This window comes from Vigna unguiculata, chromosome 7 (genome assembly GCF_037176805.1).
Source record: "Vigna unguiculata cultivar grain cowpea cultivar isolate G323 ecotype 2 chromosome 7, ASM3717680v1, whole genome shotgun sequence".
Taxonomy (NCBI): Eukaryota; Viridiplantae; Streptophyta; class Magnoliopsida; order Fabales; family Fabaceae; genus Vigna; species Vigna unguiculata.
In genome coordinates, this window is record NC_140798.1 from 5,357,005 (window position 1) to 5,375,405 (window position 18,401).

Sequence of the window (18,401 nt, forward strand, 5' to 3'; positions counted from 1 at the left end):
TAAACTTTCTCATTCCACTCATGAAAATTAAGTCGAGTTGACTAAAATTAAAGAGTTGGTATAGTCGACTTAAGCAGAAGGCTCAATTGAGTCTACTTATATTGAAGGTCGAGTTGAGTCGGATCATAGAACGAATCAGGTTGATTGTCAAGACAAGTGGTCAAAACCGAAGTTCGAGTTAAGTAGGCCAAGATTGAAGGTCTTGCCTAGGGATGACAAAAAAAATTGTATCGTGGATAAAATATGTAACAAATACTAAATGGATATCTACGACTAATGAGTACGGATATTTAATTACTCGTTTACTAATGGAGCGGGTAGAGGTACTATGGTATTCAACCCATGGATATCCGCTACTCGCTCATAAGTTTTTTTTTTAGGAAATGATTATTAGTAAGTTTTATTTGTGTATATATATATATATATATATATTCGTGAATATTCAAGGATACCTATGAATATTTTTTTTCATGGATATTCGACGAGTAATGAGATGCGTAACAGAGTGAGTTTATTACATCCCCAGTATTAGCATGTTGGCCCAGACTGTAGGTCTTGTCGAGTCGATCAGGTCGAAGGTCAAAATGAGTCGGCCTGAAAAAGTCGATGCGAGTCATCCGACTAAAAGTTGTGTTGGAAAAAATTCCAAGAACCGTTTTATTAATAGAGAATAAAATAAACACATAGACAACTCTCTTATGCCTTTGACCCCAAGTACCCACACTCTCCAAAGCAATAATTTAACTCAAACCTCATAACACTCTTATTACAAGAGTATAAGAAATAAGAATAAGAAGAGTCAAATACAAGCTTGAAGTGTCTTTGACTCAGGGCAAAGAACATCTTAGACTTATAGCCCATTATATAGTCACTAACACTCACTCCATTGATTATCCTAGGTGATGTGAGACATAGAACTGAAGCACAATTCATCTCGGAATGAATGTTTAGTTAATTCGACTTGGAGTGAAGGTCAAAATGATTTAACTTAGATCGAAGGTTGAACTAATTTGACTTAGATTAAATGTCAAGTTGATTCGACCAAGGTCAAGCTGATTCAACCTTATCCATATAGTTTAAGCTAATGATTCTCACTAGAAAAATCAAAGATAAAAAACTCAACTCCAAATTATCATAACTTTAGGTAGCTACACATAGTTTCATAAGAAACACATTTTTCATTTCTCTTTCACTTTTAGTATTTATGTAAATGTGAAAACATAAGTGGCTAAGCTTCCCAAAATAATATGTATTTCCTCAATAAAGAAATGTTTAAATTAAATATGTGTATTGTTGAATTAACTACATAATTAAATTATTTGATGGAGGGAGAGCGGATGAAACGAAAAATATCAGTAAAATCTATATGTGTATCATATCATTATTATATTGTTTATAATTCTTTATAAGGTTTGGTGGGCATTTTTTTTCTTCCACATATTAATTTATTTAGTTATTTAATTATTTTATTTTAACTTGAGAATTTCTGATTTAATTTGAACTTTTTTATTAGATCTTAGAACCTTTTGTTTATGTGAGGTAATTTTGGAAATGCAATGGTTGAATTTCGTCTTGATCTTAAGATTGAGAAGATGTTTAAAAGTAAAAATACTCCAAAAAAAGACAAACAGATAGCATGCAGGCCACGCCAACCACACCTGAATCTGACGGTAGATAATCCAGGACTGACCATATCATAAACTCATAAACCGTGAACTATTCCGAATAATTAAATTTAGAGTAAAATATGTTTTTTATTTCTTAATTTTCAATTAATTTTAAAATTAGTTTATTTTAAAATTTTAGATTAATTTAGTCTTTCATCTTTCAAAAGATGTGGATTTAATCATTTTAATCAAATTTTGTTAAGTTTATTTGATATTTCAAGCGTATTTCATAATAATATTTGACTTAACATTAAAACAAAAATGTGTCAAACAATATAAACAATTTAAATGCAATCCTGAAACGTGTATAAAACATCAAATAAACCTAACAAAAAGTTTATTAAAAAGACTAAATTCACGTATTTCAAAAGATGAATAATTAAATTAGTTCAAAATTTCGAAATTGACTAATTTTAAAATTAACTGAAAGTTAAGGGACTAAAAGAAACTGAAGAACTAACTTCACATTTTTGAACGAAATTAAAAATCAAAAGAGTAATTTCAAAATATTTATATAAACCGCTAAAAATATAGTATTTACTTTTTTCAAGATAAAAAAAAGTAATAAGATTATAATTATTGTTATCATTAAAATTATAAAATAAATACAAATAATTTTTATAATTTTGTTATAATTAATTTTCATTTATGATGGTTAAGTTTTAAATAATAACAGTCAAATAAAAAAAATGGTTAAATTAAATCATTGATAACTTAAAAGATAATGTTAATAAAATAATTAGTTTTATTTTTTTAAAATATTAAAAAGGTAAAATTGAGAACGTGAAAAACAAGAAAAAGAATAGAAATATATTAAATATATATTTTAAAAAAAATTAAAATATCAAATATATTAAAAATATTAATTTTAAAATATATATTTTAAATTATATATTAATTAAATTATGTAGATATGAAAATTTTGGAACCATGACCTCCCTATATTTCTTCAAAGGTTGGTCAATTGACCATAACTATAGGATTTGTTATAATTATTTTTATGTTCTTTTGTTTTTAAATTTTATCATTAAATTAAAATTTGTTTCTTTCTCAAATTTGTAATTTAGTTTGATATTTAAATTTTAAAATAAATAGACATAGTTTTTTTAATCCAAATCATACATTTTTTAAATTTAACATGTAGAATAAATTTAATTTTATTGAATTAAAAAATTATATCTATTATTTTTAAAATTTGAAGATGATAATATATCAAAATTGAAAACATAAAGAAATTTAAATTTTACATCAAAGTTTAAAAAGCATAAATATAGTTAATCATTTAAATAATAATTAATTTTAAATGCATTTAATTTACATTATAAAAAAAAAAAAAACTCTTTCACCGTAATACATTCTAAGAAAAGAAAGACTCAACCAGTAAGAATAAAAAGAAAAATGAAATGAATATTTTGAACTACTCCAACCTAATTTCAAAGTTTGACATATACATGACATGAGGATACAATAAACACCATTGTTAGATACCAAATCACACATATGATATCATCCTAATTTTAATTTCAATAGTAATTTAAGGAATAAAATATCCTAATTTTGCTACTAAATAGTCAATAGAATTAAGAGAGTACGTTCAGAATAATTTCGAGAACAAAGAAACATACTTTTATGACATGTTATTATTTTCCATCAATTTTATCCACTTCTGATTGATTTTTAATTATATTTTTTATCACTTTTAACTTATTATGAAAATAATAAAAGAAGGTTTTCTATTTTTTTTAACATTTTACATTTTTATGCATTAATTAAACAAGTAGTGAACTTTCATTAACTGTTAATCTGTTATCACCATTTAAATGAAATTATTCGATCAATTTTTTTTTAAATACAATTTTTCCACATTCTTTTTTTTCAAAATTAAAATGCAAAGAACATGATATTGGAAAACACACATAATACAAATATAAATAATCTTGTCCTTTCTCAGTTCTCAAGTAAATACATAGTTAAACTACAAATATTCATAATTGAATCCTGTCCTCACAACTTTAAAAACATCCTCACAATTTTAAAAACATATATCTAAAGAGAGAGAAAAATTGTAATAAATTGTTATCTTTGTGCAATTTGAAAATACCAATGTATTAATATCAATCTTTGTTAAATCTAATAATATACAATAGGGTTATTGTAATCAGTGGTCTAAATGCACAGTTTAAGACGCAGTTAATTTTGTAAAAATTTATAGATAACTGTAATGTTAATGAATCATAACTTTACTAATTATGAGTATACTTTTATTTTATTTAAATGATAAAAATACCCATGAGTATTATTTATTTTATAATTAATAATTTATTTAATACAAAAAAATAGTAATTAAATAATAAGATAACTGTAAATTAAAATATATTTGAACACAGAAAATTAAATTAACAGAAAAATAAAATATCATTTGTTTTTCAATAAAGAAATAATTAACATAATATTGTATATTAAAAAAAAACTATTTTATGTTCTCTGTTAATTTTTGTGTGTTTATTTATATTTTAATTTTTAATAATATCATAATATAGTTATTGTATTATTTAATTATTTTTTATTTTTTTATCAACTAAATTATCAATTATAAAATACATAACTCTCATGAAAAATTTTGTTTTTTAAAGTACATTAATAATTATTAAAATTATGATTTATTTATTGTTATTCAAAATTCAATGTTCATTGATTATGTCCTTAGGATACTTATAAGCATTATCCTATATAGTATCCATTAAAAACATCGTCCAAGAATCCATGAATGGAGTTGTTTTCAAGTTAAGGTACCCTTCAATTAAAATTGTAATGGATCTTTGAAGTTAAAATTAATTATTTTATACAAATTTTCTTACATACAAATTAATTTTAACTTATATGATTTTTTCATTTTATTTTTTAATTTTATTATGATTTTTTTTTTCCATCTAAATAGACCATGTCCTTAACAAAAAGGTAAAGAGAATCAGAAAGTTATAGAATTAGGAATTAGGAAACAAAGCAAAGAACCAATCCAAAACCCACACTTAGAAGCAAACATACATCTGAGAAAAAACACACACAACTGAACCATTTCATTTCATCACACCAGAAAAACACAGATGCTGGAAAAAAAAAACACAACTGAATCAACCAACAACATTTGATTTCATAACATTAAATTCCACAACACTACTGAACCAACCAACCTTTGATAATATCAAAGGTGAAGAAAGGGGAGAGATCTCACCAGAAGAACCCAAAAAGCAACCATTTTTACACACCCCACATAGAAGAACCAGAAAATGCAAAACCCAACTTCACCGCCACCACCACAACCACCGTCGTCGTCATCATCGTCGTTTTCCTCCACCTTCTTCAACCTAAGAGATCCAAAGCCCAAACCCACCCTCATCCTCCTCTACACCTTCCTTTTCCTCTCTCTACTCTCCCTCACACTCATCCTCTACCTCTCCCATTCCACCATCCACACCCACTCAGGACCCGACCCGTTTCTCCACCCGACCCATGCCCACCGTCTCGTCTTTGACCCCCACAAACCCTCTCCCCCTCCGCCGCCCGCCGTCGCCTACCTCATCTCCGGCTCCCGGGGCGACGCCGCACGGATCCTCCGCCTCCTGGATGCAACCTACCACCCTCTCAACGTCTACCTCCTCCACCTCGACGCCTCCGCCCCTCATGCAGAGCGCGAGCTCGTGGCCGTCACCGTGCAGTCCAACCCCATCTTCAAGGCCGCGCAGAACGTTCACGTCGTGGGGAAGCCCGATTTCTCCTACCCCAAAGGGTCCTCCCCTGTCTCGCTGCGCCTCCACGCAGCCTCCGTCTTGCTCCGCCTCTCGCGGGACTGGGACTGGTTCGTTAGCCTCAGCGCCGATGCTTATCCTCTTGTTACGCAAGATGGTATGGGTTGTGAATGAATTCGGGTGAAATGCCATTTTGGTCCCAAAGATTTGGATGTGGTGGTGGTGGTAGTTTTGAAAGAGGAAAGTGTGTATGGATTTTGTTGTCTTTGGAGACTACTTAGATGTTGAGATTAGATGATTGTATTGTATTGATAGATTTTTTTAATTTTGAGGCGAGGAAATTAGTCTTTTGGAACAATGTGACTGAGGACATGTTTAGTTAGGAGGTAAAAGTGCTTTCGAGAGCTTCTCTTCTGGAAACATAGAGTTGGATTGGTTTAGTTGTTTTTAGGGACTGAATTGGTGTTTGAATGTAGAGCTATAGGGGATTATGGATCGACTTTTTTAGTCTCGAGAGGTGAAAATGGCGTTTTTCAGATTTTGGAGCTTTTGGACTAATGTGATTGCCATTATATCTTTGAGTAAGCAGTGATTGTAAAGTCTAATTCAACCACAAATTGTGTATGTGAGAAGTTTGTTCACTTTCATAATAACTATATAGTAGAGTCGTGCTGACAATGCCATATTACTGTTACTTCTTGGTAATGAAAGATTTATAGTCTGTTGTAGTCTTTGAAAGATGGAATCATGATTTTAACATGTGAAAAGATTAGAATGTGAATCAATTTACTAATTTGGAGTGTTGAAATTGATGTTGAAACAAAGGATTATAATGATTGAAATTTTCATTTTTCAGGGATGAAAATGATGATTTTTGTCTTTAAGGAGCTAAAATAATGTTTTGCTGTTCTTATATGTTGCCTAAAACAATATGTTTGATATTTTGATGATGAATCTTTTGTGGTGTGTCAGATCTTCTCCACATTTTGTCGTTTCTGCCTAAGGATATGAACTTTGTGAATCATTCAAGCTATATCGGATGGAAAGAGTAAGTTTGTGTTCTTGTGTGATTTTGTTGTTGTTATTGTTTGTTCAACATTGTAACTGTAGTGATTAGCGGTTGATGTTATACGGTGATGCAAGAATGAAATTTGTTTCCCATGTGTTTTGGTGATGTAGAGCAAGGAAATTGAAACCTATTATTGTTGATCCGGGACTGTATCTATCCGAAGGGACTGAAATGTTTTATGCTACTCAGAAGAGAGAACTTCCTAGTGCTTACTGCGTGTTCACAGGTATTAATGTGTTTTAGAGCAATGTATTTGAGTCTCTGCATATTTTTGGCTTTTCATTTTATTTAGTTAGTGTGCCAGTAACAGCAAGAGTGGAAAAGAGCTGTAGTGGTAATATACTGATGATGAATACTTGACATTCATGAGAAAAGAAGAAAACATGAACATCAAATGTTTTTACTTTTAAGGACAAAATTGGATTGTATGTATTCAGGAGAAGATGAGAAAATTGTTTGATTTTAATTTTGCTCTAAGGCACATCTTTCTGGATGGAATCATGGGACTGCACTCATATGTTCCTTACTATTCCAGAGTGTCAATTTATTATAGAAGACATAAAAAGTTGGAAACAAAGTAGAAACAAAAAAATAATGTTATCTGAGATGAGACATTCTTTTGTCTAGTTGCTGGGTTAACATCTTTAGGTGCAGGTTCATCTTTTTCTATCTTAAGTCGCCGTTTCATGGAGTTCTGCATCTTGGGAGAAGACAACCTCCCAAGGATTCTACTGATGTATTTTGCAAACACACCTTCATCCTTGTCCAACTATTTCCCCACAGTTCTCTGCAATTCTCGGCAGTTTAACAGGACAGTCATAAACCAAAACTTATTATATGGTGTCCAAGACAGCCATAGAAATGATCTTCGACCACTTAACTCCACAGATTTTGATGACATGATTCGGAGTGGAGCCATCTTTGCTGAAAAGTTCCACAAAGACGATCCGGTGCTCGATCTCATCGACCAAAATCTTCTGGGTCGAACACCTAGATCAGTTGTTCCTGGTGGATGGTGCTTAGGTGAGGCTGGGAACAACACTTGTTTAACTTGGGGTGATGCCAAGATCTTAAGACCTGGTGCAGGTTCTCAACGGCTCGAGAAGGCGATCGTTGAATTGCTGGCAAATGGCATTTTCCGGTCACGCCAGTGCATATACGAATGAACCTGACTCCAACCTGACATCTTAACACTACTAGAATGGTTTCTGTGCCTTGTCTGTTGAAACTCTATGGTCAGGGTATGGAGTTTTTTGGGTGGTTCTTTACACAAGATAGGTATGTGTATTGTATGGGTATGCATTATGTTAGCATGATTAAAATTTTTGCTTTTCTATGATTTAACATGAATGCCAATATAGCATGTACCTTCACATTTGGTTGCTGGATATAGTACACAAAAATTCCAAGTTACTTGCAACTAAATCTTAGATGGATTATTCAAAAGCTTTAGAACATGCATATGAGAGTACCACACCTTACATTAAAATATACTATATTGTTAAGAGGTGGACTTTAAACCTAATTTAATTCTACATTGTGTATTTTTCTTTTATCGATTGATTTAAATTTTGAAACAAAAATAAATAAAATTTGTAGAGTATTTTTTATTTAAACTAGCAATGTCATTAATCTATAACTATATATAAAGGGGATTCCCTCTTTTGTGTCCACATTTCATAATTCCAATTTTACCCTTTACAATTTAATTATTTATTAAATTTTTAAAAATTAATGGTTAATTTTACAAGTTTTTATAAAACTATTTATTTATCTCATTTTTCTTTTTTCTCATACTATTCATTAACAATTATTTTTTTCATATTTTCTCCATATATTTTACTTTAATTTTTATAAATATACTTTTATTTTGTTCATTAACTTAATAACATTACAATATCATCAATTATAAATATAATTCGAAAAATGCGTACACGCAGGCGCGATAGCGCCTGTGTTTACACTAGTATTATTAAAGTAAATATATTAATTCTTTATAAATTAACAGAACTCATCTAAAAAATACACTATGTGAATACCATATATTTGTAAAACTAAATTGAATAAATAAATTCAATTATTTTATGAATTTACAAAAATAAATTTTAGTTATTGTTTTAAATAAGTAAAATTTTCAAATGGTTAAGTTGCATTTATATATAAAATTGATTGTGTTTAAAATAATTTATATTATCAAAATAAGTTTCACATGTTTTTTTTTTAATAAAAGGATCATTAAAAGAAAAATATGCCAAAATCCAAAAGCTTTCAAAACAAATAAATCATAAAACATTGGAATAAACAAGCAAGATAAATTTATGTCATGTATCCAATATGTTTAAACCTAATTACCTTAACCATTGTTGTACCAGTTTGAATTGTTCTATAATAATTTAGATAAAATTAAAGACCAGTTTGAATATTTTCAAGAAGCAGGACATATAACAACGGTTATTGACAATGTATCAAGTAAAATATGTAGAGAGGAGAGATGCACGCAAGTTGATTGCAAGCCATAGTAGATTGCCACGGTAACATTACTTGTGACTATATTTCTATTTCCTCACCCAATTATAGATTGTGCATGAAACATAGATAACACATTTACATTCCTATAATTCACAAAAACCCTAAAACCGAACATCCATAATATCCTAACAAGTGACAACTAAAATATATTCAGTACAAAAGCTTACATTTCTAACACGAGAAGAGTTGTTTTGATTGACAGTTTTGAATCTGTGATGTAGTTTTATTAATACAACAAATCAGCACATTCCTACTATTTTTATTAATACAACAAATAAGCACAACCCCACAAAAGGTAGTCTCCAGAAAGAATTGCACAAGTTTCTCTTCGCACCTCACTCTAATGCCACATTTTATGCTTCTTATTCTCTAACAATGTGAGCAATTTGCTCCTGATGTCTGATAAACAAATTTAACAAAGTTAAAATATGAGCTTTTCTCTGTTCTCTCAGCAATCTTTCTGTGTTATGAGCATGTCTTATTCCTTCCAACTCCATAAATGATAGATTACACACCCCAAAGGTGTAAGCATAGACAACAATGAATCAGAAAACTCCAAAAAAGGTGGCCACAGCAAAAATTAGAAACAGCCCTCCACCCAAGTAACCAACCTGATGAAAGTAAATTGCAATATTAGATATTTAACTACAAATTCAAGCATTCCATGTTCAATCAAGTTATGATTTGTACCAGTTTTTCAGAAATGTAGTTAGCAAGGAATGCTCCTCCAAGAATGGCAATAGTTGTCGCGACTAGGTGTCCAGCAATGGCTCCACTTGCCACACCCCAAGGAGACTGAAACAAATAACAAATTACTGAAGTTAATATATATATATATATATATATATATATATATATATATATATATATATATATATATATATATAATCAAGAGAGGATTACCGAGAGATACAATACCAGTTAGATATGAGCCTATCTCACATATAAGGAATTAATACCACCTCAAACCCAAAATCTTAAGGCAATGAGTTTATAAATCTTTATCCTTATTCAATGAAGGACTTAAACTCACACTTAAATTTCCAACAAAATATATATATATATATATATATATATATATATATATATACACACACACACACACATATATAAAGCAGAAAGTGTTATGAGTCATCACAGAATTTAAAAGTGCACCTGAGCAGCTCCTAGTGCAATAGTAGCAAGCATAGAGCGATCTCCCCATTCCTACATAGTCCCAGTAACTAAATTAAAATTCATGCTGGATAACAGAATTGCTTCCACAAATTAAGTGTGATTAATGACTACCTATACAGACTCAGAATTCAGGAGTATAAAATAACAAGTAATTTCAGGCTGTCTGTATTCATGGAGATCAGGGGGAACATTTTGAGCAAATGCAACATACAGTAAGATTTTCACAATGCATCAACACAATTGTTTCATTATAGTGGTGATTTTACAATCAGAAATTTATGCTAAATTATTCCTTGATAAAACAGGAAAAAGTGGAGCCTTACAGCAAAAAATACGAGGCTGAATGACTTCCATATAATCTCTAGAGGATTTGAAAGTTTTTTTGATACCTGAAGATAATTCAGAAAGAAATGTTAAAGGGTATAAATGACAGTTGAATTGCAAAATTGAAGGTAGAATAGTGTTGGCCATGCATGGGTTTCTAACCTTCTCTTTCACAAGCTCCTCTGCTTCAGCGAGTTCATCAAGTTCAGGACTGCTGTTATCACCCTTCTTAGCCACATCAGATGGAAGATCCCATGCATCTTTTATTGCTTTTAGGCCGAAAAACAAAAGAAGGGTTACTGCTGCATATTCTCCAATTGGCACGGCTGTAGGTAGACCACATAAAGCACAAACATCAGTTACTAGCATAACAAATTATCTATATCAACTCTCTGCCAGGGTGAAAAGATAATTAAATACTACAGAACAGAGATTACATGAAACTGAAAGTGTTGGATTAAAGTAGGACAAAGACGAAGTAAAATTATGAAAAACATACTTCAGATATTTCTATTTGATGTAAAAAGTGCGGTTAATAAAAACAGAGAGATACACTGAAAAAACCCAAAAGCTACTTATTGCAGATCAATTAAATTTAAGCTCTTTTGTCCTGGAACTCCAGAAGGACCAACATGGCAGGTCAGTTTATATCAATGTTGAAGAAGGTAATTGTAACTTGCTTCCAGTCTCAGACTTAAAACAACTTCCTATTAATATTCGTAAGAACAAAAAAATTGATTATTTTCTATTGGTGTAATGTTCTCAATGGCTAATTCTACATACATTCCTAATGCCTGTGAAAGAAATTAACTGAGCCCAATCTCAAAAGCTGGTTCAAGATGAGAGGACTACCCAAGCCTTATAGGGAATAATAACATTTAAAATTAGGAAGTTAATTACATTTGGTACTGACTTCTGTACATCAAAACAGATTTAAAACAAGAGACAAATCTGTGGATATAATTGGAGAAGTTAAAGCAAGCCATAGTGTGAAAAAGAAAATAATGACAAAAACCACTAACTGGTTCTTATTAAACTATAAAGCTTATGAAAATTTTCAGAAAAGCATAAGATACAATATATAGTGATTTTCTTACTCCATTTCATACACAATATCTATTCATTAGCAAACTTTAATCTATGTTTATCAAACAGATTACACTAAACCAGTAATTCAAAACAGAATGCATTGCCTAAAATGCTGAGTCAAGTTCCTTCACTATATGGACATGCTAAAATATGGTAAATCTGAAAAGTCAAAGAAATACCATATGCTACAACTTACTTGTCTGAAACTGAGCAGGCACTGATTGAAAGATTCGGCCAATTACAACAGACAGGACTGACATGAGTCCAAGAGCACCCATTGAACCCAATAGGACCTGGTCAATACATAACATCTCAGTTAAAATAAATGTTTCGAAATGCTAATTACACTGCTTGATAATCAATTAATTAGAACTACAAACTTTGAATACCACTAGATTATAGATTAAACAAATGCTATTTCAATACCGAATTGACAAACAAATTAGTGTACACAAGTTAAGAAATCGAATTGGAGTAAATTTGTTTGTCTAGCCTTTTACAATAAAACAGTAAAGACATATGTAATAATATACCAGAAACAGAAGAATTTGTTGAACAGAGAGGAAAAATAAACCAGAGAGAAGAATAATTCCAATTCTAAAAATTAGGAGTATATAAGCCAAGAAATTAAAACAATAACAAAGAAAACTAGACAATATTACATCAATGATGGATTGGATTGCAATAAAGAAGTCAGAAGGCTCACCAATCCCTTCTCAAATTGCATTGCCAAGAGTGCAGCAATAAAGAATGTCTGGTCAAAGGAATAAATGCCAACTTTAGGTTCATGAATACATACAGGGGTAACAAATGTTTAATAAAAGACTAGAACACTACTAAACCTGCACTTGTCATGGTTATAGAAATCCATAGGGTAAAAAGCAATGAAACAGTTTCAATGCAATAATGATAAAAATTCTAAACAAAGTTGATGCAGGAGAGGGAAAACTTAGTGAAATCCATTTGGACAAACAAATATATCTATTGAATAAGATTTTGTTATTTGGTTAAGTTTGTAGCATTACAAAACTAAAAACACAAAAAACATTCCACGCATGACTAATAAAAAAACAAAAATATGTTACCAAATATTAGTCTATGAACATTAAGATAGATATGATATCTGCTCATCCGGGTATATGAAAAACTTAAACTATTCATATACTTGCTCATTTTGTTTTAATTTGTCAGCTATAGAACCAGAAATTCCTTTTCATAGGAGGGAAAAGTGCCTAAGTGGCATCCGTGAAGAATATTTGGATAGAACCAATGGCAAATACAGAAAATGTTGTCAATGGGAACAAAAATATAATTTATAATATTTTCACAAATTTAAAATATCACGAGCATTGTGCACAGCATGACAAAATGAGCTCAAGAACAATGAGATATGGAGTGCAACACTGGTTGCGAAAACACATCTACTGAGAGCGAATGAACACAAAACACACAAAGCAAGATAGAAGGTGAATTAATGTCTTGTATTCTGACAAGCACAAGTCACAATAGTAAGAGTCCATTCCATGTCTAAAACACAATATATATTTTATATCTTACAAAAATATTATTTTTTGATTCGTTATCAAAATCATAATATTCTCTAGCTTTATACTCTAAAAAAGTATACTGAGTTACTACAAATATGAATAAATAAGATAATAATTATTTAACAAAAAATATTAATTCATTTAAATAAATAAGTATTTCATCTTAAAAAGTAGAAAAGTTTGACCATCTCTATTAATTAACTTCAGTTCTCTTTTTCAATTCCTTTTGCTTCATATTCATTTAATATTTTTCCACCTTTTTATTCAATAAAAAAATTAGATTAAAAAAACATCGTAAATACAAAACAATAATAATAATAAAAATACCTTCAATATTTTTCAACTAATTAATAAAAGCCATTTTGAATAGTTATAAGAAAATTGTAATATTAAAATGAATAAAATCTAAAACAAATTGAATAATATCTCAAAAAAATAGCTTTTATCTATAACATCAATAAAGATTTTCTCCTATGTATACAAATTCTTACCATTTTATTATTAAAAAGTAACCATTTTTTTAAACTAAAATAACTACCTATAATAAAAAAAACCTACAAACTAAATAAAAACTACCTACAATACATTTATAAAAAATATTTATAGTTATTTTATAACATTAATAAAGGGAATTATATATATTTATTATTATAATTGCCTTTTATGAATTTTTTTATAAGTTAATTATATTTTTTATTTTAATGATAAGAAACATCATTGGTTAGTCATTTTCCCAAAATAGTCTAACTCAATTGAGACCTACTTGAGTATCAAAAACCTTGTTGATAATGTACTAGTTTGTTTATTCTCTACTTTTATTGTTCAACCAACAGGGCTAGACCTCTTTGATAGAAATAACAGCAAATGGAACCATAACTATTTTCTCAAATTTATGTCAGAGTGATAGAAGCAAGTAAAATATTGATATCACGTGTAATAAACAATTGCTTTCTTATTTTAGGTTCCTCTGGTAGATTTGAAGTGTCATGACGGTTAGCTGAATGGAGTTGCTAAACTGTATTTTAAAACTAAATTTTTTTAAAGAGAACATTTCCGATTTGAAATCAGTTCAAAATTAATTTTGTTTTGAAATAATCTTTTTATTTTATTTTATTTTTTGAGAAAAAAAAAAAACTGGTTTAAAAACTACTTTTTGGTTTGAAACTGGTTTTGAAGAAAAAACTAATTCTGAAACCCTGTCTCAACCAAACTATTATTTTAGGTTTGAAACTGGTTTTAAAATATCCAAATTGGTGGTTTGAAAAAAAAATGCATTTGGATTTAAAATCCAATTATTTAGAGCATATTTGGAAAAGTCTTTGGCATGAGTTATATTGGAAATTGAAAAACCATATTGAACATCTAAGAAATAATAATTTGCCACATACGAACAATAGGGAAGTTAATGTAAACAAAAAGAACCAAGAGAAAGTCTAAACAGTAATAGTTAAATACCTTGTCTCCAATCTCAGAAACAAATATTAATGTAAATGCAGCAGTGAATCCTGACTTTGCAATTGCTGCTAAAATTGATGAAGGTCCTCCTTTGACAAAGGCAATTAGTGAAAATACAAAAGCACATCCCAACAGCACAAAAGCTATAGAGAGAGGATAAGGGATCTGAGTAGGAGGTTTCACACTGCCAACCCATAAAATATATATACATTAGAATTATCATAGAGTCATGAACAACCACAGTAATAGTATGCTTAAAAAAAGCAACCGAAAAGATTTCAGTGACATGTTAATTCACACAACAAAACTAAACAATGGATTTAGACTCTAACGTCAATCTGCTAAAATAAATTGGAGAATTTTTCCCTTTGAATGCAACCACATGCTTGATTTAAATAACTAATCTTTTAAATGGTGATATGAATACTGCCAATTTTCTCTTCAAACTTTTACTTAATTTAGTACAAATCTTTTAAATCTGATCTGCAAGAGGAATACATTTCACACCTTAATAGATTCGTCAGGCTAAGTCGGTATGAGAAATCGGTAAGTGTTATACTGCACAGAGGAATGCAATTCCCTCAAAAAAATAGTAGCACAAATCCAAACTTTTCATTTGATCTAATATGAAGCAGAGGATCATCTAAGATTGTTAGAACAAAAGTAACGTAAAATGGCCATGCTTGAGTATCAGACTGATAACAAATAATTAGGGTGGAGAAAGAATGTGGTGGAGAGGAACCAGGTTTATTGACCAAAAGCTCATGTTACCAACTTCAGACTTTATGTTAGGAGTTAGGATTGTGGCTGGCAACCTTGTCCATAAAAAACCTCAACAGTAAGTCTCTAATATCAAGTACATAAATAAAAAGACCTGAAGCATGTAATTCCACACACACCTCAATCATAAATATATATGTGATCTGTATAGCAAGTTTACAGCCTAATTTCACATATAGAAGCTGAGATTTCAAGGGAGAACACAATCATAAAAGCAAATGAACATTACACCACTGAAAGTTCTAAAACTAAAATTACATTGTGATAAGTTCCTAGAGCTACCCTTCATCTTATGGTGTGATGGTCTATATGGCCATCTGTTGCATAGCAAATGAAATCAATCAAGTGGAACAGTGGAACTCACACTTTAGAAGAACTGTCTTCTACGGAATTCTTTTCAAAGACATTGTGGCCATCTTTCTCATTACTGCTTCCATAATCTCCGGGTTCAACACCACTAATATTGGATGCTAGGGCTCGAATTGTGCAACGGGCAAAGCTCAACCCTGATTTCTGTCTGCGTCTTACTATATATAATTCAGGCATAATGTCACTCCCTAAGCCAACAAACATAAGTACAAACAGTATAATCTGCGTAAAAAGCTCTAGGTAGCTAACCTGATAAAAGTTAGAGAGCACAAAATCCACTCATAAGATTTGATTCAGACTTCAAGGATTAGAATTAAGGTAAACGTAGGAATACAACTACAACTACAACTACTTTCACTGAGCATTAATCTCACCAATTTCACTACCAAAGGTAATAGCATTGAAGACAAGGCAACATCACTTCAAACTACAACATAAAAAGTAAAAACCACAGCATAAAACCTTAAATTTGTTATCATAATTACTTGGAAAAACATTATTTTCTTATGAAACGCCCAAAGGAAGAAAATCTTGGAACTGACCCACCAAATTGGACTTGACCCATCTAAGCAAATTCTGTTCATTGTCACATGAAGAAAACCCATTCAACAAGTACCACCAAAAAAGATCGAATAATTGATAAAAATGAAAACTTTTGAAATGGGGTGTAAGAAAAGAAGTTAGATGTTGGTTAGAACTTACATGGGTATAGCGTGGTGGTTCTGGTGAAATGAGAAGAGGAAGGCAACGCATCCACCACTGCCAAGGAAGGAGGAGGCTTTCCCCTCGAAAGCAAAGGGGCATGAGGACCTAACCCTCTCATATTTTCTGTGAAAGTGATTCTACAGTTTCATTTCTGGGTTCTGCAAAACTCAGAAACTTTGAAGGAAACAAGTTGAGGTAAGGCTGGTACAAGAAAGAGAGTTCTTGAAGGTTGACACGTATGCAACGGGGAGAGAAATTATGGATGAAGTAGCCACGCATTCATTCATGCTTGTGCAATGCACACGATTTATTGTGTAATTATTTAATACTTTATTGTAGTAATGAATTTTGGAGTGTATAAAATCTTGATTAATTGTATTAAATTAGAATGATAATAATAATATTAAAAAATAATAAGGATAAAAAATATTATTGAATATTTTTTAGAATTAATTGATATATAATATATTCTGCTTTTTAAATAAATTTAATAAATAAATTATTTGGATAAAATCATTATATATTAGTTATCATAATGCTTTATAATTTTTATCCTGGTATTGTATTTAAATTATCTATATTTACTAATGAAAATATGTGCGTATGTATATGTGTTTATTTCTTCTAATTTTAAAAATAGATATAAATAATGTTTTATATTTTTTATTTATTTTATAAATAATTTTTTTATTAAAGATATTTATTTTATTTTAAAAATGATTAGTTTAAAAAAATTAAATAAAAAAAAATTATAATTTAATAAATCATAAAAATAGTAAAATAATTATTTTAATTTAAAAATAATTATTTATTATAAGGTAAAATTGAAAATAGTAATATGGAGAACAAAATGGAATATCCTTTATAAATAGATATAGATTATTTATAAAATGTACTTTATCATACAATTATTTCAAATATGTAATCATTGAGTCAATCAAAACAAATAATTTAAATCTACAAGAAGCAACACTTTATAATCTTATCCAAAGAATAAGTGTGAAGATCTATAAAATTGTGTTTTAAGAGTGACTATGTTTCTACTCTTTTGAAGATCAAACACACTAGGATTGCTCCTTGCAACAAGTTAATCAAGATCAACCGATAAATTTTTTTGTTTGAGGTAAGTTCGTTGTTGCCTCTTTTGTGGTTCATGGTGTCTTAGTCTACATGCGTGTTGGATCACTTAGGTGCATGGGTTTAACTTTTTTCTTTGATGGAGTTCACCTACAATAACAATAACAACTATCATACAAGTATAGGTATGACCCAATATGAAACTTTATATGATAGAAGATGCAGAACTCCTCTATGTTGGTATCAAGATGGAGAGATAATCGTAGTGGTTGTTGAAGCAGACTCGAGTATCTTGCTTATTACTTTCCCAACTTTTTAAACAAAATTTGGAAGAAATATAAACAAGTTATAATATTATATTGAAATATAAATATTATGTGAACAAAATTAATATTTTAGGATTAAATATGTTTTTAGTTCCTAAGTTTGGACGCGAGATTGAAATTGGTCCTTATCCTAAACTTTGATACATGGATATAATACGTTTAACCCAATGATGTTAATTTTTTTGGACATGTTAAATGGTGTTACCTGCTGACCTTGAATTGGGATCATGTCAAACAACTCAAATGCTCATCTGGAATGTGACACGTCAAACAAAATCTAATGTTGTTGGATTAAAACAATTATATCTATCCATTTTAAAAGTTTAGAAACCAAAATGTATTAAAGTTTAAGGCATAAACGAATTTCAATTTTATATCAAAACTTAGGGACTAAAAACGTATTTAACCATATATTTTATTTATTTTTTATATCTTTTGCACATTTTAGGTCAAATTCAAACAGGTCTATAAACACAATTAATATAATTTTAGAGACAATACTTACTTAATTCTTATATTCATCCTTATACTCTTATTCTTTC

The 18,401-nt window shown here is 29.8% G+C and overlaps 2 protein-coding genes across 5 annotated transcripts; one reads left to right on the forward strand and one right to left on the reverse strand.

The window, feature by feature from the left end:
* The first annotated feature begins 4,641 nt into the window (after positions 1–4,641).
* LOC114192280 (Core-2/I-branching beta-1,6-N-acetylglucosaminyltransferase family protein) lies at positions 4,642–7,907 on the forward strand. The gene is made up of 4 exons (XM_028081955.2): positions 4,642–5,570; positions 6,386–6,461; positions 6,593–6,708; positions 7,137–7,907. The coding sequence occupies exons 1-4, from the start codon at positions 4,955–4,957 to the stop codon at positions 7,646–7,648; spliced, it is 1,320 nt and encodes a 439-aa protein (XP_027937756.2). The 5' UTR covers positions 4,642–4,954; the 3' UTR covers positions 7,649–7,907.
* Positions 7,908–9,134: 1,227 nt separating this feature from the next.
* Positions 9,135–16,728, reverse strand: LOC114192566 (protein PAM71-homolog, chloroplastic). Of its 4 annotated transcripts, none has more exons than XM_028082325.2 (11): positions 16,454–16,728; positions 15,747–15,909; positions 15,110–15,160; positions 14,603–14,786; positions 12,307–12,354; positions 11,797–11,893; positions 10,674–10,837; positions 10,511–10,576; positions 10,167–10,217; positions 9,702–9,806; positions 9,135–9,622 (listed from the first exon to the last, which is right to left on the reverse strand). In XM_028082325.2, the coding sequence occupies exons 1-11, from the start codon at positions 16,572–16,574 to the stop codon at positions 9,557–9,559; spliced, it is 1,116 nt and encodes a 371-aa protein (XP_027938126.1). In that variant the 5' UTR covers positions 16,575–16,728; the 3' UTR covers positions 9,135–9,556. The 4 variants fall into 4 exon arrangements, with proteins under 4 accessions (XP_027938126.1, XP_027938125.1, XP_027938128.1 ...); XM_028082324.2 differs by having other exon boundaries at positions 15,747–15,939; positions 16,454–16,717; XM_028082327.2 differs by lacking the exon at positions 15,110–15,160 and having other exon boundaries at positions 9,161–9,622.
* Between the last annotated feature and the right edge of the window lie 1,673 nt (positions 16,729–18,401).